This window comes from Mesoplodon densirostris, chromosome 4 (genome assembly GCF_025265405.1).
Source record: "Mesoplodon densirostris isolate mMesDen1 chromosome 4, mMesDen1 primary haplotype, whole genome shotgun sequence".
NCBI classification, from domain to species: Eukaryota; Metazoa; Chordata; class Mammalia; order Artiodactyla; family Ziphiidae; genus Mesoplodon; species Mesoplodon densirostris.
The window spans coordinates 82,572,750-82,597,698 of NC_082664.1; the positions used below are offsets into that span (position 1 = coordinate 82,572,750).

At 41.7% G+C, this 24,949-nt stretch overlaps 1 protein-coding gene across 8 annotated transcripts in view; it reads right to left on the reverse strand.

Moving 5' to 3' along the window:
• The window catches only part of MEIS2 (Meis homeobox 2), a 204,115-nt gene that overhangs the window by 119,854 nt on the left and 59,312 nt on the right, over positions 1–24,949 (reverse strand). For all 8 annotated transcript variants that reach the window (XM_060096577.1, XM_060096574.1, XM_060096576.1 and 5 more), the window contains one exon: positions 22,475–22,620. In XM_060096577.1, coding sequence (XP_059952560.1) covers positions 22,475–22,620 — 146 coding nt within the window. The remainder of the gene's footprint in view (positions 1–22,474; positions 22,621–24,949) is intronic.

Below are 24,949 nucleotides of genomic sequence, written 5' to 3' on the forward strand. Positions count from 1 at the left end.
AGGCAGATTCCTTCTGGAGGAGGAAGAGGATAGACAAGAGGACATAGGTCAAAATGTTGACGATGCTTCACTAGGGCACTAGAGGTGTGGGCGGAAGAATTAAAACTGGACTGGAAGATTTCACTGGGTGAGTCCCGAAGAATCCTTGCAGTCCGAAAACCAGATGGCATTTTATGGCAAAGCTCAGCCAGAACATGACAATAAGGCCTGAAGAAATGAGGGTGAAAGAATCTTGCTTCTGAGGAAGAAAGATGAACAGAAGAGAGGAGAGAAAAAAAGGTGACTTTAGAGGAACTCAAACAGCTTGATGAGTTCAGAATTTTGGCCATCATGTAAAAATAACAAAAACTGGACTTCCCTGGTGGCACAGTGGTTGAGAGTCTGCCTGCCAATGCAGGGGACACGGGTTCAAGCCCTGGTCGGGGAAGATCCCACATGTCGCAGAGGAACTAAGCCCATGTGCCACAACTACTGAGCTTGCGCTCTAGAGTCTGCATGCCACAACTACCGAAGCCCGGGAACCTAGAGCCCGTGCTCCGCAACAAGAGAAGCCACCGCAAAGGGAAGCTTGCGCACCGCACAGAAGAGCAGCCCCCGCTCACCACAACTAGAGAAAGCCCGCGAGCAGTAGTGAAGAACCAGCACAGCCAAAAAATAATAATAAAATTAAAAATAATAATAAAATTAAAAAATAACAAAAACTACCATTCCTTACAACAACTTATGTGTTAGGAGAGAAACAAGTATCTCCCTTTTACAGATAAATTCAAAGAGGTTAAGTGACTTGCCCATTTAACCTGGCTAATACAGGGTGTCTTAACTAGACTCACTCTGAATTCGATTCCTAACTTACCCCTCTTTTCAGTACAAATATGTTGCCTTCAGTATACCTGTAACTTAACACTTGGTACCCCAGATCTCCACTTACTGAAGACTTTTAGGGAAGAGAATACAGGAAAGAACCCAGGGAAAACAAATTTTCCAGAGGCTGGAGTGCAAGGTGGAACTCCTGAAGTCTTTGCGTGGTGGAGGTGAAGAGGCCCCTCCAGCAGAGCACCAGGAAGCCTGGTTGAGGACGCGGTAGGTCCATTTTGTCACATCGCTTCAAAAACTACTGTGACCTGCTTCAAAGAACTTTTTAAACCATGCTGCTTTGCTATAAGCGTAGTGTAAACCCAGCTACAAGAGACAAAACCACAAGACCATTATCTGAACTTCAAAGCCAGCACAAAAATATAAGTGTAGGTAATCTCTAAAATTGCCAACCTAATTCTCAAATCCCAAACCCTTCAAATCCTAAGTGTGGATGCAGCTCCATATCTGAGAAAAGAGGAAGAGATAATGATGTGTGTATGTATGTGCGCGCGTGCGCGTGTGTGTGTGTGTTTGTGTGTGACATAATAGCAAGATGATTCAGCCACAAGTGGAAAGATAAGTTCTCTCCAAAAGAGGGAAAAACAAGTGACAATTGAGTATGAGGCTTTGCCTAAAGGACAAGACAGAACATCCCAGTATGTTTAAGAATGGGAGACAAAAAGCCACAAATATTGTTGTGTTGTCTTCCATCGTTATCCTGAAGCTAATTCATTTTCACTTGAACCCAATTCTGCAATTTTCATTATTTAGATCCAAGAGATTCCAAAGGCTGATGACAGCTCTCAAGTAGTTTTCCTGAACTATCCAATTGGAAGCCCTCTAAAGTTTGGTAACATAAAGTCCAGCTTCAGAGCACTGGTTCCTTCAATGATGGACCCCAACCATTGCTAGCCAATGCCAATCAATGCCAGCCGGGAAAGCCTTAGCGGGTATTTCTCAATGCCTTCAGGGTGGGGAACGGATTACCCCCTTAGGTCTGCTTAAGTCTTGGATCCAAGGGGCTTTGCTTCCTTATCGGGATCACTGATTTTAACTACAGACCTGAACAGATTGGGATAAAAGGAAACACAACTGCTGCAAAACTCTGGTTCTTTTGAACCATGAAAGTACCTAATTCAGAAACTTTCGGGAAATAAGTTCTTTTCTTTTCAAGAATGAGAATTTCACTTGCATCATGGTCCAACCTGTTATATGAACACCAGTCCACACTAAAGTAACTATTGTCAACATCTAGTGTAATGCTCCGCCAAGTATGAAGTCAGATCAGCTTCCTAATGCCCCCAAAAAATCATGTACCACGGGGATACCGAGATGAAGTAACACGCAGCCCCAGCGGGCACAGATTTCTGCTTTATGTAAATCAGAGCCTGTCATGGCATGCATGATTCACTGCTCAGGGTGTACTCTCCTGAGACGAATGAGTCCTGCTTAATTTGGCAGTGATTATGCGGATTGCTGGCCCTCTAAACCCCTTTGAACTTGTAATTGCTGCTGGTTTAAATAATGAACATTAAGGGGAGTTGGATTTGTAAAACTGTAGATAATTACATCTTTTTTCTCCCCCCGCTTTGTTTTGATGCAAGAGTATATTCACTCACACACACACACACACACACACACACACACACACACTATTCTAAGGCCACTGATCACTGTATCACGCCAGGCTGTGATCGAAATAAACCACAGTCTTGTTCAAGGGTTGGTCAGGGAGGGCAGATTTGAGGTGGGGGAAGAGGAGGAAGTACCAGGGGGAGCATCTGTGAGCTGTGCAGGAGGGAGATCAGAAAGGCCTGGATGCTGTAGGAGAAGAGGAGCAATGGTCCTCATGAATATTCATAGCTAGTCACATCTGTAGCAGGCTTGCTTTCTACCTTTTTTTCCCCCGTGCAGTGCAACATAGAACCCTCGTGCAAACAAAAGGAGGGGATTCTGCAGCTTCATCAGCTCCAGATTTGCTCATGGCGGTGAACTTTCTTTCTCTGTGCTTTTCCAATTCTACTTATGGATTTAAATTTTTTTAAGTATATAGCAGGAGATGTGTATATCCTTTCCTTCTACCATGAAAGAAAAGCACCCCGGCCCCACAGTCAGGAGTTGGAAGAAATCTCAGTTACATAACACATGGATGACTCCAAGTCAGTCTTCCTTTCCTCCTTTGCCCTACACTTGGTCAAATCCTCCAGTATCCTTTGATCCAGAAAACGACTAATTTTGATTTTATTTTGAGAAAAATTAAATGTTATTGATAGGGGACAGGAACCAAAGTTCGCCAAGTCAGCGAGCTGCTACCCTCCCAGAAACAACAAAGAATGAATGATAAATTTAGCAGCCTCGTGTTCAGTTTTCAAACAACGCTACTGAGATTTATAGCTTCGCTGCTCCCATGGCAAACTAAGCTGTTCACAGAAAGCTATCTGCTTTTGATTTCACTCTGTTTTCTCCAGTTTTTGTTCTTTTTCCTATATGCAGTTTTTTTAACTCTACATTTTCTTTTTCCTGGTGTGAGCCGAATATCAAAGGCCAGTGCTATTGGTAAGCATCCAGCTTGCAAAAGCCACTCAATGGGATGTTATCAGAACCTACATCACACCATGGCAGACAGTGATTAATAGCAACTGTATCAACGGCAGCAACTTTTCCAAAAAAAAAAAAAAAGCCTCTCCAGCAGCTGATAAGGGGTCAGTGAGGTAAAAATAAGAAATGTCTACAAGAACCCAGGGCCCAAAAATGTTCCTGGAGAGTACAGTACCCTGGGATTGTGTTTGACAGAAAGAAAAAAGAAATTCCTACTATTACTCATATAATAGAAACCTTTACCTTTAACTAAGTCAGTTATACTTAAAACAGCTACACATTAATTTAAAATGAAATCTGTGTACAACTTTGGAATCATTTTATTGATGTAATGGTGTCCCCCAAAATAACTAGCAGATGGATTTCCACCCCCTCAATGAAACACTGAAACAAATTGCAGAATTGTCAAAATTTTATCATGAAGGCACACACTCTATAAAAAGGTTGATTTTAAATGAATTGTAAATTTGCTTCATTGCACAATATTTTTCTAAAATTATAACCGGAAAGTATTCTCTGTTTAATTTTTTAGCATATCCTTTCACAAAACACATCTGTTGTGAAGTATTTCTAATTTGTGCTAACTGCTTTTTAACAAACACACAGTTGTCACTATGCCATCTAATGTTATTGGGGCAAAAAAGTACATTCTCCTTCATTCTCTTCATAATATGAATTTTGAGCTGTTTTCGATGAGGCAGACCAATAGAAAATAACACAATTATCTTAATTCCGAATGTAAGTGACATATAGGAGATTAAAGTAATGAGGAAGGATGGAAATAGAGTCAAACCAGACAAAGACAACATGGCTGGAGGTGGCCAAAACTGGGGAGAAAGAATGAACATATACAGAAAGCTTGCCAGATTAGGTCTAATTATTAGGAAGGGAGTAAGAAGATTAAGAAAGAAAAATAGCACTAACTAGAGTATGTCACAAGGTTGGCCAACCATAGAAAGGATGGAAGGTAGGATGCCCTCTTACCTTTGAAGAGTGAAAAGGGAGATTACCTAGCTATAGTCCAACATTATTCCCCATTTATTTTTATCCCACACCCCTCTTATGTGTTTGTGGTTAGTTCTTTCTGGGGAAATGGGATGGTACAGTGTTGAAGACAGAGATGAACCAATGACACCAAGAATTCTGAAGTTATTTCACCTTCAAAATAATTTTGAAAATTAAAAAAAAAATGTTTCCCCCTTAAAGGGCCAACATAATAAGAACTAACCTCCCCCGGTATTTAATGCAGACCATGTGGTACATGCTTTGCCCATGCATTATCTTCTTTCTGTATCCTGACAACCCTGGGAGGAGGAATTATTATTATCCCCATTTGACAAAGGAAGAAACTGAGGCTGTTTAAAGGTTAAATAACTTGCCCAAGGCAACTAAGCTAATGAGACACTGAACCCTTATCCAAGCTTTCAATCTCTCTATGATCACTGAGTATTTTCTTTATATTTGGAATAAAAAATCTACACAAGCAAAATATCTTGCATGGTAACCTTCATGGACTCATAGAGAGCAACAAAAAACAATTATTGGATCTAGCCTGTATCCAAATGAGTCAGGGGATATTTTTTTCACTTCTTCACAGTTTAGTGCCTTGTATATATGCTTTAGAAGAGAGAAAAATGTGCCTATCTAGCCAATAAAGACTCACATGATCTAATTAGTGTTTTAGCCTTATTATCTTATGAGATTTCAATATAATAGCTTATAATCTAAATTTTTCAAAGTAGTGTTGATTTTTGCAGAAAACATAGATAATAACCATATACGCGAGTTCTTATTCATTAACACAACTGAATTGTGAGAATAACATTATACTTGTGTAGACCAATTTTTAGTCTGAGTATAAAAGGCAATACATTATACAACTGGAATTTAGACTTCTTGAAATACCCAAGAATCCACAGGCTTTTCATCCATCCATTCATTAACCAGTAAATCTATTCCCAAAGTTCCCTTATCATGTACCAGTACAACAGAAGAAATTTATGTCATCAGGATGGAAAGATGATTACAATTTGCTTTTAGATATCTCTACCAATGTCAGGAAGTGAGACATATATAATACAGAACTTCAAATCTATGCTTCTTTCCTTAAAAATGGGCCAGGGAATGGAGAAGGAAGTCTGGAGTGCTGTGGCCCCACCTGCCATGGTTAAGCAGATTCAGATGCTTGACTATCCCAAGCATCACCCAGCAGGCCAGATCAGATGCTGAGGGTCCCACGTTACATAAACTGCAGCTTCAAGCTGAGGGGACCATACTCAGAACACCGCCAGCTATAATTCATGTCCTGGTGTAAGAGGTGGAGGAAGAAGGGAAAGATTAACTCTTGAGTACCAGTACTCAGTTCAAGGCACTGAGATAGGCTATTTCATATAGTCTATTTAATCCAGCTCCCCTCCCACCCAGACAATCCTACCCATTTTACAGATGAAGAAATTGGAGATGTTGTAAACTTTGCCCAAAGAAACAGTACTAGTAAGTGGCCTCTTGTGAATCAAACTGAAGTCCTGCCCACAAGTCTTGTCTGTGCTGACACTGGCCCTCCCTACTTCACCCCTGCCTGTAGGCAGTGGAGGCAGAAGGACTCAAGGGCACCGGGCAAGTCACTATCAAAACTTTACATCGGGCTTCCCTGGTGGCGCAGTGGTTGAGAGTGCACCTGCCGATGCAGGGGACACGGGTTCGTGCCCCAGTCTGGGAAGATCCCTCATGCCGCGGAGCGGCTGGGCCCGTGAGCCATGGCCGCTGAGCCTGCGCGTCTGGAGCCTGTGCTCCGCAACGGGAGAGGCCACAACAGTGAGAGGCCCACATACCGCAAAACAAAAAAACAAAAACAAAAACAAAAAAACTTTACATCTATTTTTTCCACTGCCCCTCTTCTTATTCATCTTGCCCCAGCTGTGTCAATGGAATAAGCGCTCTATCTACAGCACACAAACGACGATTTTACATGAGGATTTGGAAGCAGTATTTTGTTATAGAATCATCACAAATACCACTTATTCAGTTAAACTGCACAGCATCAAGGAACTTAAAGGACCCTCTAGATGACTCATGGGGATAAACTGAGCGCCCCATAGAGAAAATAAAATCTCAGGTTTGTGCACGTGCATATGGCACTACAGAGGGCAGGGGGGCGGGCCGGGGAAGACAGCTGCACACGGTGAAGGGCAGGGCCCAACCACAGGTCCTGTCTTAGGTGCTGCCAGGTTCATTCCAGTCACTCACAGCATGGATTTCAGATATATTCCAAACAGAAGTGACAAAACCCAAAACCACAGGAGCAAACACTGGCTTTCAAGTGCTGTGGGAACACAGACATTTGTTTAAGTAACCACTGTTTTAAAATTGCATACATAGTAACACCAAAATAAACAGCTTGCGATGCTGTTTATTTTAAGATACACAATAGTAATGTAAAGTGTGGCGTGCCCCAGATCCGGGGAGCTGGAACATAATTTACAGTTGTAGAGAGCCCTAGGAGGACTCAACCACACGCCAGGATGGGCTACTTCCTGATTAGATAACAGTGAAGGTCAGAACGCATTGCTTTTTGTGCTGCAGAGAGCAAACAAGCCACCACAAAGACCCCACTCCTCCTGCTTGCTGTGAATTTTGAATCGAGTCCTGGGGAGCATGGGGTTTGCCAAGTCTCTGCTACAAAGCTCGTATTAATCACAGGTCCCGAAGAAGGGTCAGGAGCACAGCCTGACCAACCAGGGAGGGAGCCTGCCCGCCGACCTCAGTTCCCCCAGTCCCTCCCCTCCCTGATCTAAACACCGTGAGGAAGGGAAAGAAAGAGGGGGAAAAACATCCTGAAGATACACAAGCTGGTTGGGGCGCCGGAACATATGTAAAACCGAAGTCTAAGGAAAAACCGCTAGATCAAACAAACCTTGAGCCTGATCAAAATAGGAACCCAGTCTGTGGCTTCCTTTAGCCGACTGAGCAGTCGTCCCCATACCTTCCTTGCTCTTCTTTCCCTCCTCCGTCCAGGTGCTTCAGGGAAACATTTCAGGAATCGTTGTTTGGGTTTCTCTACTTCAATCTTCCACCGTAACCTACAGAGCCTTCCAAGCCAAGGCCTGCTATCCTCAAGGCACGACTCTTGGCCATCTGGTCCTTTGTTTTGTCTCGCCACATCCTAAGTTAACTGGCTCCTTTGCCCTCGCCCTCACCTGCTGTGTCATGGAGTAAAAATAACTTTGATCTTTTCCACAAACATAACTTCATATCCTTGACTTTCTGAAACTTGAGTTTGTCCTGAAATATTGTTTCCCTAAAAAACTCTCTGCCATGGACTGAACTGTGTTCCTGCAACATTCATATGTTGAAGCCCTAACCCCGACTGTGACTGGATTTGAAGACTGGGATTTTAGGAAGTAATTTAGGTTAAATGAGGTCAGAAGGGTGGGGTCCTAATCTCGTAGGATTGGTGGCCTTATAAGAAGAGGAAGAGCCCTCTCTCTCTCTCCCCCCCACACACACTATGGAAAGGCCATGTGAGGACACAGTGAGAAGGCAGCCATTTGCAACCCAAGGAGAGAGCTCTCACCAGATACTCATGTTGCCAGCATCTTGATCTTGGGCTTCAAGGCTCCAGAATTGTGAGAACATAAATTTCTGTCGTTTAAACCCCCCAGTCTGTGGTATTTGTTATGGCAGCCTGAACTGGCTAAGACTCTCTCCCACTGAAGTAACCCATTTTTCCTCCTTACCAGTCCCTCTGGAATCAGGGAAGAGAGGCCAGACTGTTGACTTTCCCCATTTCTCTCTCATTCCCTGCTCTCAGTGCCTGACCTAAGACTTTCCACTCACTTTTCTCATGAAGTTCACAGCATTTGCTGCCATTCCTCTCCCCTGCTGTGGAGAATGCTGACCTCTAAGCCATTTTCACCTTCCCCAGTGGCTTCTATACACTCTAGAATGTTCCTCTTCCCCCTACCACTTGCCTCTACTTTTGAAGGTTTCAGTATATATGACAAAGGCCTTTCTAATATTTTGCCTCTCTTCATTCCAATGTCATTCATCTCCACTTCCCCAGCCCTGGATTTTGTCAAGCAGAGATACTGCATTTCCAAGACCACAGACCTTAAAATGTTCCTTCCCTGCTTCTCTGTTCTCCCTCTTAATCTTCATTTGGACTTGCAGCCTCTCAGTGGGCTCCCTGTGTTCTCAGTGTACTACCACACTTTATTAGCCCTCTACCCAGCATGGTTCTTTATTAAAATAAAATTTATTGTCTTGTAGTATAAGTACAATGCACATTTTATAGACAATTTAGAACATATGGATAAGTATAAAGAAGAAAGTTTAAAAAGTCACCCAGATCTCAGTACTCAAAGATAATCACTGTTAACGTTTTCATTTGTTCTTCTGTGCATATATCCTCAAATATTTTCTTTTCCAAAACTGTAGTCATATCATGCATACTGCCTTATCTGTTTTACTTCACCTGGTAAGATACTGAGAGATTTTTCCATATCTCGAAGTATTTTTGAGAACATAATTTTTAATGATTATATAATATTCCACAATATTCCATAATGGAATATTAGGGAATATTCAATGTTTTATTATCATAAATAATATCTTTATATACAATTTTGCTTAATTTTTATATATATTTCTTATTACTTCTTTATCATAAACTTCTAGAAACTAAATTACTGGATTAAAGGATAAGAACACAGTTTTAATAGTAATACATATTACCAGTTTAAATTCCAGAAAGAATAAGCCAATATTTATAGTCATTATTAAGCCAGATATCTCCTTCCACTCTGAACAGTGCTGAACACTAATTTTTTTTAGTTTTTCTTAATTTTATAAAAAAAATTTCTTACTAATTTAAAAATTAATTTGGTTACTAATTACCTTGAAAATTTTTTCAAATGCCTATTGGCCATCTGTATTTCCTCTTTTGTGAATGGATCTATTCAGCTGTGCCTTTTTATCTACTGTACTTTTTTCCTTAGTGATTTGTACACCATATCTATTAAGGACACTAACCCTTTGCCTGTTATATGATGTACATATTTTTGCCAGTTTAATGTTTGCCTTTATTTTGTGGTGTTTTCTTGACGTTCAAAAGCTATTAATTTTTATTCTTGTTTTATTAAATCAGTCACCATTTTTCTTTATAATTTCTTTGCTTTTGTGCTCTGAAAGGATTTCACTAAATAAAGGAAAGAGAAATAGTTAAATCTACTCCAAAGAACCCTTAAATGCAGAACTTATTTCGATGTTTTTTTCAAAAATAGTTAAACCACTAACCAAAAACCATTTTTTGAATTACTCTTTTTTTCTCAATTGATTTGAAGTGATGCCCTTAAAATTAATAAATATCTCCATATATTTGGATTAAATTGTGTATTCTTATTTTGTTCAAATGATCATTCTGCCTATTGTGTTAGCCAGCACCACACCTTGTAGCTTTATAATCTATTTTAATAACACTCAGTGCAAGACCGTCCTCATTTTTCTTTTCCAAAAATATCTTGACGTTTCTTAATTGTTTCATTATTCAGATGAACCATAGAATCCTTTTTCAGTCACAATCCAAGGAAAGAATATCTCGTGGGAATTCTGACTTATTAGTCAGCCATTTAAAGAATTCTCTAAGTAAAACCCTCCCTCTCACTCATGCTGTCAATCCCAGGCTTAGATTTTTCCTGTTGTCTCCTTTTGCCCTCTTGTTCCTGGGTTCCTGAGCTCTGCCTGGGAAAGGCTGCAATGAGGTGGAGCAGGTCCATTCCAGCCTGGCCCAGTTTGCTCGAGGCCACTCTGCTGTGTCTTCCTAATTCGCTCTGGAGCTCTGGATCACACTTTCCACAGTTCCTACTCATCCAGTTAGAGAAGCTCTTTTCTCAAGTCCCTCAGCTTTCTTCCTACCCTTTATAAAATGTGCCTGCCTCCTACCCACCTTTCTACCTGTGTTTTGACCCCACCTTCATTGGCTTCCTCTTGAACCTTGGATTATCCACTGTCATTCTCTTCACCCCCTCCCCCCACACACACACCGCCTCTCCCAACACCTACACCTCAGTTTCTCTCCTCAGGATCCTTTCCCACCGCTGATGCAACACCTGATTCACCTGATCCGCCTCTGCTGATAAATGCTGCCACCCCTACGCACAGTCCCCTGTTCTTTCTTTGTTCCCTTCCAACTTTGCCTGCTCACTCCTCAGTCCGTGGAATTCAGAGATAGACCATGACTCCCGAGTGCCAAATCCAAAGGCTTATTTTTAGCTAATATCATTGCCCTTGATCTTTCTACAGAATCTACTTCCTCTACTTTGAAACTCCTCTCTTCATGTGATCTGATTATGCTTCTACCAATCTGCTTTCTTTATCTCTGTTCATTACCTTCTCTCTTCCTCCCTTTAAATGTAGTTTTTAAAAAGATTCTATCCTCAAATCCCCTCTCTCTGCGCTCTCTTCCTTCCTTACCTTTATACAATGCCATGGTTTCAAGCACTGCTTCTACAAAGATCAGCCCACACTCTGAAACTGCAGTCTCATCATTTCTAATATCCACAGAGTTTTCTACCCAGGTATCTGGCTTATGTGTCTAAACCTAAGGCTTCAGTATACCTTTCCGAACTTTCCCCCCTATTCTCCCATACATATTCTATGCTTCAGCCAGAGGATTCTGTCTTAAAAGCTGTAGCATCCACAAATCTCTGAATGTAGAATCAAATGTAGCCTGATTTTAGCACCCAGATTGAAACTATCTTCAAAAAAAAAAAATAATATTCCCACTAGTCTCTGGCTGCAATGAGATAATTCTGTGTCTCTCACAGGATTGCACCTTCTTTAGAGTGGGCCTATGAGATTGCCATTTTAGAGATGTAAAACTGCTCATTCTCAGCAGGATGAAAAGTGGCAAGCTGGTGAACCCATTAATTCTCAGGATGAAAAGTTTATGAATAAAGAACAAAGATGTCCAGACCTCCAAGGAGGTGGTCCCAAAGTTATAATAACACGAGCATGAATAAGCTTATAGTGAGGTTAGTTTGCTATCACCTTGTTCTTTCTCTTAAGTTTGAGTTTATGCAATTTCAAAAGGTACTTTGACTCATGATGTCACTAACACTGCGCCACAGTATGAATGGTGCACAAGATCTTTTTCCCTTTTGCTTGTATGTATCATGCTAACGGTAGGATTTGATCCTCATTCCAAAACAGACGTAGGTCTAAAGAAACGAGTACAATATTTTTCTTTGAAGAGTGTTTCACCCATATCCAAGTTCAGGTTTCATGGAGCTAAGACAGAGCAAATTAATTATTTCAGTGGATTATACGAAAACCTTCATGAAGAACATTTTATACTTGCAGAGCTTTCTGCTTTTTTCAAAGGGCTATTTCTAATCTCAGCTAACCCTCAAAACAACAAGATGAGAAAACCAGCACTCAGAAACTTAACTGACTTGCCCAAGATAACTCAGAGAGCAAAAGGCTGACTGAATTGCTCTGAATGCTGTTACCTCTGGTATATTTATACAGTCTTATAAACAGGAGGAATTTCTTTCTCCCTGCCCTCAAATGTTTGTTTGTTTTTGTAGAGCACAAAGAATTAACAGATTGTTCTCGATATCTAAAGGTAAGAAAAGCACTGATTCGGTGATGAATTCCAAACATTTCCATTGTCTGCTCCAATCATGCTGAACCATAGATTCAGGAGAATTTAAGCAGCCCCTTTCTATTTAACTGATTATATATATTTCAAATAAGCAGGGGGGTATTTGCGATAGGCACTGATAAGAGAGTATAAGCATGTACGAACCAAAGAGAACTAAATCACACTTTGCTTTAAACTTGCTCTGGGAAAAAAAAAAAAAAAAAAAAAAAAGTCCAAACTGTTTTGAAAGGATTCCCAGGCTGGTAACAAAGGTCATATTAAAAACTGATGCCTTTCCACACGGTCATATTTGATTATCACTTAAGTGGTTCACCAGCAAACATAAAAGCATCAGGATTAAGCGATAAGAGGGGTCTTCATCAAAGTGCCATCAAGTAATCGGTGGGATTTTGCCACAGGGGTCTAAATTTATGGTTTCCTAGAAACTAACGCAAAAACTAAACTGAGCTTATAACTGACTAATAATGATCTCATATGGCCCATGCATTCTTTTCTTACCACTTTTTTTTTTTAATTTACTGAGAGGCAGGGTTTAAAACAAGTGTAACAACTCACGAGCTGCCTGCAGGTATCTTGAAACACTGAAATGGAAACCGTAGCTTTTCACATGTCACCGAATTTACAGGGAATAATCCAGCATTCACATATTCTGTTTGATAAAAGCCTTTTTCTTTTTGAAACACTAGTGTAGCACCACCCCCAGTACACTTGGGTTGTTCATTGTTGGCTTATGACAGGGTCACACCAGGTGTCCCAGGGCAAGAAGTAAGCCATTTTACAATTGTAGGATGACCAGAGTTATGGGATTACCCTTTTCTAAACTATTAGTAATGGAATCACCAGATGTTACCAAGTCAAAATTAATTCTGGAATACTTGTGAGTGTAGGGGAATGATGCAAGAAGTAAATATGTCTAGTTATAATCAGATAACTGAAGTACTAAAATTAAGAGCAGCAACAAGATTTGGTGCTGGGATTAACAAGGGTAGATCTCCATTATCTGGCTATGTGAGGCAAATCGAGTATCAGTAAATTGAGGGTCAGGGTGGTTGGAAGAGGGCTGATTAGTGGCTCATGTTAATTTCCTCTAATGCTCAGAATAACTAGATAATATTCCCTTCACTTCTTGTCATCACAGAGTTCTGCAATAATAGTCTCTTGAGTTGTAATTTTTCTTTCTGTGGACAATCAAGTCAGAGTTAACAAATATTCATATTATCTATTATAACCAAGAAGTAAAACTATAGTTTAAGAAAAATTATCTGCCATTATATTGTGATTTGACAACTTATCCACTGTTAGATAAAAACAATTTAAATCAGTTCTGGCAGATTTGGGACTTGGCAGTTCAAAATATGAATAGCAAATGTAAAAGCATGAAAATGGCATTACTATTATGTGTTAAGAGGATAATACACCTTTAAAGGGTGCCAGTGATTACTCTGCATACTGTAAACAACTGCTGCCAATCAACTGAGAAAGTGGAGCACGTCACTGTAACGTGGCCAATTCCATTCACCCAACCTAAGGCTTCCTACCCAAGTCACTATTTCTTAATGGGAGCAGTGGGGCTGGATATCATCTTTGCACATCATAATCTGTTTCAAATTGCAAAAGCAGACTACAGCACAGAGAAGACAGGGCATTTCCAGGAGTCCTCTGAAACCTGTGCAGTAACAGTGTCTAAAATCAAAATGAATCCTGAATGTTCAGGGTCACTTTACGACCCTATCCTGCAGCAAAGCTGAGGGACAGCGAGTGTTCTCATAACCTAGACGAACTGGACTTTAATTCCCCACAACTCCACCTCGCCACAGAATACACTTGCAAACTGTAGTCATGTGGAATGAAGAAATGGAAATTTTCTCTATGATCTGAATGAATATTCACGGGTTTCACTAAACAGCATTTAGTGGCACTCTATTCTTGGAGTTTTTAAATAGCTGAATATTCAGATATGCACACGCCTTCTATTTTCTTTTATTCAAGGGTCCTCAATTCTCCATCTCCCTGAATTCCTTAACGTATTTTTAAACAATTAGAGTGATATTTTATGAAACTGGGTGCTAAACTTTGAGCTAATAATTACTTTAGTTTCTTTTTGATGGTAATTTAATAAGCATTTCATTCTTCAATCTTCTCCCTCAGTTACTTATCTTTTAAAATGTGTCCATCAGCTCGTAGCTCATAATCTGGGACTTAATTTTCTAAGTCTATCTCAGATGAGATCAGTGGGATTGTCTGATATACTTTTTGAAATGTCCTGACCAGATGTGTTTGCATTGAGGAGACCATACATCTCATCACCTCCACAAAAGGCCACTGCTGCTGTCACTGTACTGGGGACTTTACCTCAAAGTCATTCAGAATGTGGACAAAGGCTGCTGAGTCCCAAACACAGCAGGCTTTCACATGCAGAACCCCTCATAATCCAATTCTAAATACCAATTTGGGACTGCGAGTAAAGGTTATGACACAGCAGCATGCATTTTTTTTTCCCCTCAAGAGAGACAAAGTACATTTAGTTGCAATTTCATTTCTTCTAGAGGAGTTTCTGGGATTCAACATAACATTAAATTTTTGGCCTGTCTCTTTAATTTGAGAAATTGTAAAAACGACGACAGATGGCACACAGAATTGACTTCTGTCCTCTATTCTTTACTGAAGAAGGGAGTGCATGGAAACTTTGATAAAGGCAGAAGCTACAGTATGCAGGTCGCTATTAAAATTATCTAGTGGCGGGGCTTCCCTGGTGGTGCAGTGTTTGAGAGTCCGCCTGCTGAGGCAGGGGACATGGGTTCGTGCCCTGGTCCGGGAGGATCCCACATGCCGCGGAGCGGCTGGGCCCGTGAGCCATGGCCGCTGAGCCTGCGCGTCTGGAGCCTGTGCTCCGCAATGGGAGCGGCCACAACAGTGAGAGGCCCACATACCACAAAAAAAAAAAAAAAAAAAAATTATCTAGTGGCTCGTTGGACAGCTAGGATCAGATCGTTCAGGCTTTCTTTTTTAGACATTCTTGAAAGCCAACACTGTTGTAGGTTGCCAGTGATGATCACAGCCCCGATGTCCGGTACCCTCCTGTCCCAATAAGAACATGACGGATGTGCCATTAGCTCTGAACCTCGGCAACCTCTGAAATTACCACTCTTCCCACCCCAATCTCCAGCCCCCACCCCTCAAAATCATTATGAAATAGGAAGAACACTCAAGCTTACAGTTAATTGGAAACATTGCAAGAGAAGAGGAATGCTTAGGACAGCATGTCCACAGGAAAATAAATCACCCAGCATTGTTATATAATGCACTGTGACATCATTTCCTAAAATTAAACAGAGATGACACCAATTCAGCCGATCTCTAGTATAAGGTTCCATTCAAATAATTCACAGATGTTTTCTCCTGGCAAGCAGGAAAACAATGCGAAGGCTAAGGCTATGGGCGGCCTCACTTTGCTGCATGTTTGCGGGAGGCTCTTTCTGCTGGTGTTTTTCAGCTGTGTGTTCTGCACAGGCATTTCCATACAAGCATGTCTCAGCTCATGAGCCCCACTTGTATTCCGTGCACATCTGTATCCCTGAATATGTGAAAGGCCATCTTTCACTGTGTAAGTAAGGCCAACATTTTATATTGGGGATTAATTTGGCCCTTAGCAAGTAGTATTAAAGTAGGCAGATCTCAAAATCATGAGGGCACTGATTTCCAAGTAGAAGTAACTCATGTCCTTGAAATACTGATTCAATTTACCATTCAAGGCCCTTAAAAAGACGTCTAATGATGGAAATTATCACAGTGTCTCCATGGATACCCTTGTGGAAATGGACAAGTGGAGAAACTGGGGTAGAGGAGAACGAGGCAGGCTGTACTGCGTCTCTCACTCATGGTGATTTCATGAGGTACCAGAGGCCTCAAGCTGCTGGAGTCCCAAGCACACAACCAAAAACCAAAGTACTCGACTTCGTGCAGCACATTACAGTTTACAAACTGACCACATCATCTGGGCCTGGCAGCAACCCAACCAGCTAAGTAGAGCACATATTTACTCTTTTCATCTTGCAGGTCTGGAAATAGGTTCAGAGGTTGAAGAGCTCACCCACGACCACAGAGCTAAAACCCAAGCCTAATTTCACATCCAGTGACCCTTTTTAAAAACCCACACTCTGCTCTCTCTCAGAGAGCCCAGACTCTGGTACTCTGAGGAAGCGGGAGACTATAAATGCTATTCACGTACTGGAATCCTTATGGGGAAGGGGAGTTTCTCTACAAAAAGGAGGCCCCAGCTGAGGCGTTCTTAACCATTTCACTGCCAGTTTCTTTTCTACCTCCCATCCCCATCCCAGAAGGCTCACCAGGATGCTCTGGCTTTCCATGGGCACCAGGACTCTCTGATGCGATCACCTAACACCACTGGGCAGCCATCCAATGTTTACATGGCTCTGGAGGGTGGAGGTTAGACTATATTCTCTCCTGCCGAGGGGCCTTTGGGACTTGTCTGGCAAAGCTAGTCTCTCCATCTCACACAGTCCCAGGAAAGTATGTGGTAATTTTGGTTGCTCAGTTCAACTGGTCAAAGTCTCCTGGTAGCTATTCAACTAGATTACAAGACAAAATTATAGTTACTTTATAATATGTACTTATTACAAGAGCCAGGCATGGAGCTGAATGCTTTACATTGTCTCATTTAATGACTGCAACGTTGGTTCTAGAATTATCCCCATTCTACAGATATGGAATATTGAGGTCATTCTAAAATTATCCCCATTCTACAGATATGGAATATTGAGGTCAAGAGACCTCAATGCTCAAGATCAAAAAGCTACTGGGGGGCTTCCCTGGTGGCACAGTGGTTGGGAGTCTGCCTGCCGATGCAGGGGACACGGGTTCGTGCCCCGGTCCGGGAGGATCCCACATGCCGTGGAGCGGCTGGGCCCGTGAGCCATGGCCTCTGTGCCTGCGCGTCCAGAGCCTGTGCTCCGCAACGGGAGGGGCCGCAGCAGTGAGAGGCCCGCATACCGCAAAAAAAAAAAAAAAAAGCTACTGTGTTGCAGACTCCAGGCCCCGCGCTCTTAACCTTGACACTGTGTTGCCTCATTGAGAAAAGAAACTGTCTGGATCTGTACAAGACGAAGAGAACCTGTTAAAAGGCAAAATGATCTAGTCTCACCACCCTCTCTCTCTCTCTCTCTCTTTCTCTCTCTCATTCTCTCTTCTGTGTGTGTGTGTATACACATATACAATACAATAAAAAATTTGAGATGACTAGGTTGACTGTCATATGGTCTTGAATTCACTGGAGAAGAAACAAGTTTCTCTACGTAACATGGAGCTGTATTTACTCTGGGTGTATTGTCTCTGTAGGACAATATACTTTAAAACACATTTTCATTACTCTAAAGAGACCTTTACAAAATCCCACGAACAAACTCTAATAGGCAAGGAGTGAAACTGGTGAATACACCTGAGAGGCACGCTTCATTCCACTCCCTTTTTTACCACCAGAGATATGGAGACGGGTGAAGCATTTTGCCATGAACAAAGGGCAGAGTTTTTAGAACCTGCATCCAGCAGGCTGCATGATATTATATCACTTTAAAATAAATTTGCTTCTGATTCTGTACACATAGCTTTGAAAGAAGTCCCACATCCACTAAGGGTGAGCTTTATCCCTATGTTTTCAAATAAGAAAATCTTTAGTCAGAAGCGGGTACGAGCAAGTGGTGTCTTTGTGTGTGAGCACTTCCTGTTTTCATCCCATGATCAAATATATTCTTTGCAACACAACTAGGGGAGCTCTTGAAGGTGGCAAGAGAAGTGCCTGAGAAAAGAAGGTGCCTGAGAGCCTAATTGAGCACACTAAGGGCTTCTTGGCGTGGAGGAGTTTTTCATGGTTAAGAATAAACCGTCAGCCCGGGTATTATTTCTTGCTGTTTCTTTCTTTAACTATCTTTGAAGTTAAATAAAAACAGTTGTAATGGCAGGCTTACTTTTATGATATCATAATCTCCATGTGTTAGGGAAAAGAATATACTTCCCTAGGATTTCCCTACGTTTTTTTGCCATTGGGTACTTTCCAGCAAAAGCACATACATTCCAACAGATTCTTTCTTCGATCTTCACTAGATTTCTTAGTCTGAGAAGCCAGGCAGAGCCGTCCACCAGTAGAAGAGGGGGGTAACAGTAACACACGATGCGTCTGCTAGTTGAATTTCTAAAAACTATTTGCATGGATTTATTTCCTTAAAATTATCGTGAGCCTTTAAATATTTATATGAATTCATTTCCTTAAAATTATTGTGATGTTTAAAGGACATTTTTGAAATTGGTAGTTAGAAACTACAAACTAATTATTTAGCTTCAGACTAAGCAAGTTCAAAGTGCTTAACTCAGACTATGGAAATTCCTCAGCTCATCAAAGAGTTTGGTTTTTTGAGGCCAACTTTGGATTTAGTTTAAATATTTTCCTCAATATTATCGATTAGCTGTGAGTTTACCTTTTCCCCTAAAGCTGGTGGTGCACAGGAATTTGAGAGATTGTTTTAACTGTTACAGTTGTAGTGGAACTTGTTCTTCCAAGAAAACTGAAGGTTAATGATTTTTGTCATATTGAGACTAAGACTTAACAATTGCTACAGTTGGCCTTTGTTGAGGTGGGCTTCTTTTCTCCCTGGGCCTTTTGAGGTATTCAGAATAGGTGACAATAGCTTGCAGTTGAGAACATATGTAGAGAGACCCCTGTGGCTTATTGGGAAAAGTTGCTCCATGCTGGTTGGGTGTTTGGAAAAAAAAAAATACAACCAGAGTTCTTTTATGTTCTGCTAGTTAATGAATGCATGAATGTCAAAATGGGCCAATGGCCCATTCAGGGGGCAAATCCTCAGCAGCCCCCTTCTTTAAGAACACATCCTGAGATGCAAAATACATTTGCTTAACAAATTAAAATAATGAGATAATTCAATTAGCCTCTTTTTAAAAAAAGAAAGAAAAAAGGGTACATCAGGGATTATTGTAATACAAGAACAGGTCATACTGCACAAAAGGGAACAAACCAGTTTGAAATAATGTTAAAGAGACTAATAATGAAGGAATGCACATTGAATCATGCACTTGTAAAGAAATTTACATGAAATAATAATTTAGGCTACATCTATTTTCAGTGAGCTAGAGCCAACATTTCACTCTGAAAGTTGAAATTAATTAAATGACAGAAAAATATAGTGGGGCATCTCTATTTCCAAGGACTTCCTCACGCCTGTTAGTGCATGTAAGAAAAGGGGTCTAAATTAACATGTCATTAGTTAGGGGTCTCTATTCTTGGTTTCTGCACTCAGAATTATAGCCGAGTAAATCTTTCAGCTCATTAAAGATTGGGAAGTAAAAGTTTTACAGAACCATCTTCATCAAAGTTACTGAACCTCTTCTCTGCAGTTGGGGTGACGTGGGGATGAAGAGGGAAGACGTTTTCAAAGAAAAAGCCCAGGAGAATTTCCTTACATACAAGGGAGGTGCAGAAAAGGCTGGGGAGGGGAGCAGAGAGACGGACTGAGAGACAAAGCCAGTGGAGAAAGTAATGAAAGGGGCATGATGTGAAAGAAGGTCATGGGGAGGAGAAAAAGAAAGCACTTAATGGAAAATAAAAAGGAAGGGGGTGGTACTGAGAGGAGAGGATGACCAGGAGTTTGGGGCACAGGGGTGCTCTGACTGTTCTCTGAGTGTAACCAACACACATGAGTGCGGGAAAGGAGACTGCAACATGCAGATCTGTTTGAAAAATGGGGGAATGGAAGGTCCAGAGAACTTGACTTAACTGAGGTTCGGGCGGGACACAGGAAAAGTGAACTCGAAATGCTGGTTTCCCGACTCCCCAGCTCAGGCTATTTGAGTTTTCTCTCCCCACTCCAAGGACAGGCATTAATTAAAATTTTCAGTTGGACAGAGAATTCTGCACAAAGCCTCATGCACGTTTATCTAGATGAAAGCGAGCTCGGGGTGGGGAGAAAGTACATAGTACACAGTACCTAGTGTATACTACAGCCACAGGGAGCACCCAGGAATCACCGGCCACACGCAATTCCTCGCCCGTGGCCACGGCGCACAGTGGGTTGAATCCAGGGCAGGGAGGTGGGAGATAAGACACCAACAGGGCAAGGCAGGAGGTCCAGCAGGGCTCTGGACACTCCATGGGAGATTCAAGGCACAGACCTGAGCGGTGAAGGAGAGAGGTGGCCTCAAGAGAGAGGTGCAAAGTAAGTCTTCTCTATTCGGAAAGGTTGGGGGAGCAGGAAAATTTTAAAAACAAGTAAAGCAAACAGCACTTTGCTTCTCCATATTTCCCCCCTTTGACACTGAGCATTTTGATGGCAGAGGCTGTGAGACTGATATGCAACTGTTAAAGGTGATCGTGATTTTCGCAAAGTCATCATAATGTGGTAGAAAGAGCACAGAGCTGGGGACAAGAAAGGCTTGGGTCCTGGTTGCAGCTGGACCTTGAGCCAATCACTTCCTTTTCTGGGTCTGAGTTTCCTGGTTTGTCAACAAAGCAGGCAAATTCCCTAAGATCCTGCTGTTCTGTGAAAATACATGGGGATGTTGGCTTGGAAAGCAATCGTTGAAGTCTTGATTTTCAACCAAGGAAGGCCGAGCATGAAGGAAGACAGAGGGAGGAAGCCAGACAGGTGAGCTGCTGGTGGGAGAAGGCGGCATGCCTGCCATCCACTCGCTCCTACCCTGCCTTTCTTACTTGCTACTCTAACCAAACAAACCTTCAGTTAAAAATGAGAAACCCCTCCCCTCACACTCATTCGACTTCCAAATTAAAAACATTTTACAGGTTAGTAAATCTCCAGCTGAGGTGATGTAGCAAAGAACAGCTGTGAAGTAATTTTGATAATGATGAGAATAATAACCACATGGCAAGGTTCAGGGCTTTGCTGTTGCAGCTTCAGTGCTCCTGAATAGATAAAAGTGATTAAATACTCCTGATTATCCCTGACCAATATGTAATGGATTTACAGCCCTTTCAATTAGTCAGTATTTGCTTAGGACTCATTATTTTGTCTTTGGTTAAGTAATCAGCCCAGAGACTGCATGTTCTGTCTAATTCCTCTGAGCCCAGTCAGTGCAGGGCCCTGACCTTTGAAATGGCCATAGCTGCAAGGCAGGAATAACCACTGCCAAGGCAGCCTCGTTGGTTCTCCCAGCTAATCCTAACACCACCGGCCAGATCGATACACCTTAGTTTGCTACTAATGTCCTTACATCAAAATGGCCGATTTAGGAATGTGAATCTATCGCGTTGCCCTCCCCACCTCCCCACCGCTGCTCCTGGCCCACCCCTTGCCCTTTGTAGCTCTGCTACAAGAGCAGATCAGCTGCTACCGCCATAAATAAAAGTGGAACCTTGTGCTGGACCCATGACACTGTAACTAATGTCATTCAGCATGGCAGCCCACAAGCTGGATAATCAAAGACCTTCAGCTTTCAATGTGCTACTCTATTTTTAAGCATTAGCCTAAATAGAATGGCCTGAAAACAATCTCATAGCAAGAAACAGCCTGTGACATCTTCACCATTTTCCCAGAATTTCCAAATGAACAGTAAAATATGAGTGCCTAGTTCCTCTATAAAAATATGTTGTAATGTTTTTGTCATGAGGGTCTCAGAGTCAATGGTATATATAAAATGATGCATAAAACCGACTGCAAACAGGAAGATAAACTGTTACTTTAAAAATGTTGCACATAGTTGATCTTTTCCCACAAGTGAACAGGATGGGCTTATAAGATAATGGACTTGAACCGCTAAAAATGAATCTTTAATCTCTACCTTAGAAACAAAGGCGTTATAGCACCTATAACCCTTCTGCGTTTGTCATACAAACATGTGACATGTTTGCAAGCTGCTTCAGCAATTAGAGTTGCCCCTGGTACCATGAGCTTGGACATGCATGTGGCAAAGTGCTTTTTTTTTGCCTGCTGGAGGAGATGGCTTTCGTTACGAGTGTAATCGGCAACGTTTATGGATTCGTGAGCTTCTTACAACTGTTTCCCTTGGTTGCAGTTGCATTATCTGAAGTTGCTCTCATCCCTTTTAGCATAAATAACACATTTACTTATATATACTGTTTAGGGCCCTAGACCATTTTTAATAAGGTCCATTCCTGACCTATGGAAACAAAAACTCCTCCTTTCTACAGGGTACTCTTTGGGTGGTGAGAGTTGGTAAAACCTTAACTGCTCTGTTAACCATCAGATTTTGAGAAAGGGAAAATAGGCACTATTTTCAAAAAAACCTGTATGAGCCCATCTAACTTGCTAGGAGAAAGCAAAACAACAAAACTTATTTTTCTCTTTCATCTTGACTTACTGTGAGATGCTGGAAGAGCCATGCTCTCATGATATTTGTTGCTACTTTGGGGAAAATGCCTCTTTTCTTCTGGCGTTTTTTGTCCTTGTCTGGATCGTCATCGTCACCTGTGCCAGGTGAAGCTACACTGTTGTCTAAACCATCCCCTAGTAGAAAGAAATGAAAATACATTAGAGAAAACACAGAAAGGGTGCCAACAACAACGAGCAGCTAATGACAAGCTCAGCTAAGCTTGTTGAAAGAAATCCATTAAGCGGGTATATTCTCTTTCATTAAAGTATAATTGGAGACAAATATGTAAAAGACAAAATTAAACCAGACCTCTTCAAATGTTAATTTTGTGTGTCTCACACTCGCCCATATCATTAATTCAATTCTAATTGTGCTCTTGACACAGTGCAGTAGCTCTTTGTCAATTATGGAATCCAGTGTGGGAAAACCGCCATCAGAAAACCCATTCAGTGAGAATGCATCCCCATGCCCAGAGTGAACACATACTGTAGGGTAATCAAGTTAAATGTTCTGTAGTCTATATATTCTAGGCTGCCTGCATAGGTGACAGTAACTGTGTCACTGTTCATTGCACATAACACACTGCCTGCTCAGCCCCTCCTAGAACTGTCACCTCCTAAGCACGCACATTCACACACTCCTCAGATGACCCTGGACTCAGCATCCGCGTGACATGAAAACTTTTAGCTCTCTGCACCACTGATCATTATCATTAAAAAAAAAAAAAAAAAAAGATGCACATCAAGGTAGGGTGCTCACTTAATCAGAAGTTTCTATCAACATCTTTCTCTTCTGTGCTTTTTCTCTGGCATTAATTGTGCATTAGCAAAAATCATTTACTTTTAACAGTCATAGTTATTTTTTCTTCCCCTCCGGCAAAAATGCCTTGAAAGCCTGCCTGGAGGGCATCTAAATTATGTATCTGAAAAACTCTTCTGGCAAGGCATTGCAGGACCCCTACTTTCTTAAAATTCATACGAGCACGTCTTCCTGTTTTTGGGAAGGCATCAATCAAGAGTAGCAATATATGCCATATCCCTACATTAATATTTGAACTAATAACTTTAAAAAAAGGAAAGAAACAAGATCCGACTTGTGGCATAATCAAATGCAAAATAAATGAAGAATACGGGGACAGCACTGGGGCTTTATAGATGGCTGTGTTTGCCTTGCACATCATTAGCCTGGAGCCACACGAAAGAGGAAAACAGAGAAGTGGAGAGTTTATGCTCCCTGCTGGTGTTTAAGAAGCCAGGGTCCTGGAAGGACATCTGGGAATTGCGCTGAGATGGGGGTTTTTGTAATTTAAGAATAGACATTCATTAGCAGTAAATGCCATAAATCCCATGCTAAGTAAAAACCTTGTCCAAGAAAGCCTAAAACAATAAACTCTGTGCTCAATGTAGCCAGAGCTAGACGCTCCGCAGCTTCCCAGGGAAATGCTATAGATCCACCAGCTCATTCCCAGACCAGCTCCCTCCTCCTGGACTGGGCCACATGGGATATCCTGCCACAGGCCCCTCGCCTCCTAACCTGTCCCGTCTGCTTGGTGGGCTTCTCTATACCTGTTCTTTTCCTTTCGCACCACAAAAATCCTCAACCTTCTTTGGCCAGAGAAGCAGAAAAGCCACAGCAAAGAGCTGGCAGATTAATTTTATTGACATTTCCATTTTCACTGCAATGCGATACCCTCCATCACATGGAAGAGATGACCCTCACTATTTACAGACTGACAGGCCACTTCATTACAACCACCCTGCCCCAAGGCAAAGCAGCTCCCTTCCATCTGCCCAAACACTAGAGCATGACCCCGAAGTTGCTGTTCTCTTTTTCTTTGCCGTCTGTTATGATTAAAAAAAAGAAAAAGAAAAAGTGAGTCGAAAGGACCCCAAGTGGTCAAAGAACTAATCAGAGTACAGGGAAACAAAGGCACTTGACTTTTGAGTACTGGTTAGATGGAGTCGAGTCTTCATCTGTCTACCCTCCCTACACAACCATGTACACGAGGGGGTCACTTGCACAAGGACACACACATACACACATACACACACACACAAGCTCAAGCAGGGACATGCATACACACTTTCCACCATGCCAAGGAACTGCTGCAAGGCAAATTCTCACCCACACTAATGGCTTCTGACTGCTTCTTGGCAACCCTAGCATTTTAACCTGGGTGGATATGCTCTCCAAAATACAGACACTGAAGCGATCTCATCAGCTGTTCATGTGACACAGATGGAGAGTGGCTATTAGGAGCCAGGCAGTGGGCCTTGGGGATCTGAGGTGCTGTTCTATAGCCTGAGGCGATTTTGAAAAGCAGTACCCGGAGATGAGGGAAAAAAAACCACACTGCAAGTGCAAGTTTGAAGTCAGTCTGTCTGTCGACCTACCACGGATAAAGATATCTTTGTCTCTGGATGGAAAAATCTATGTGGGCTATCTGGATGTACATTTCAGATA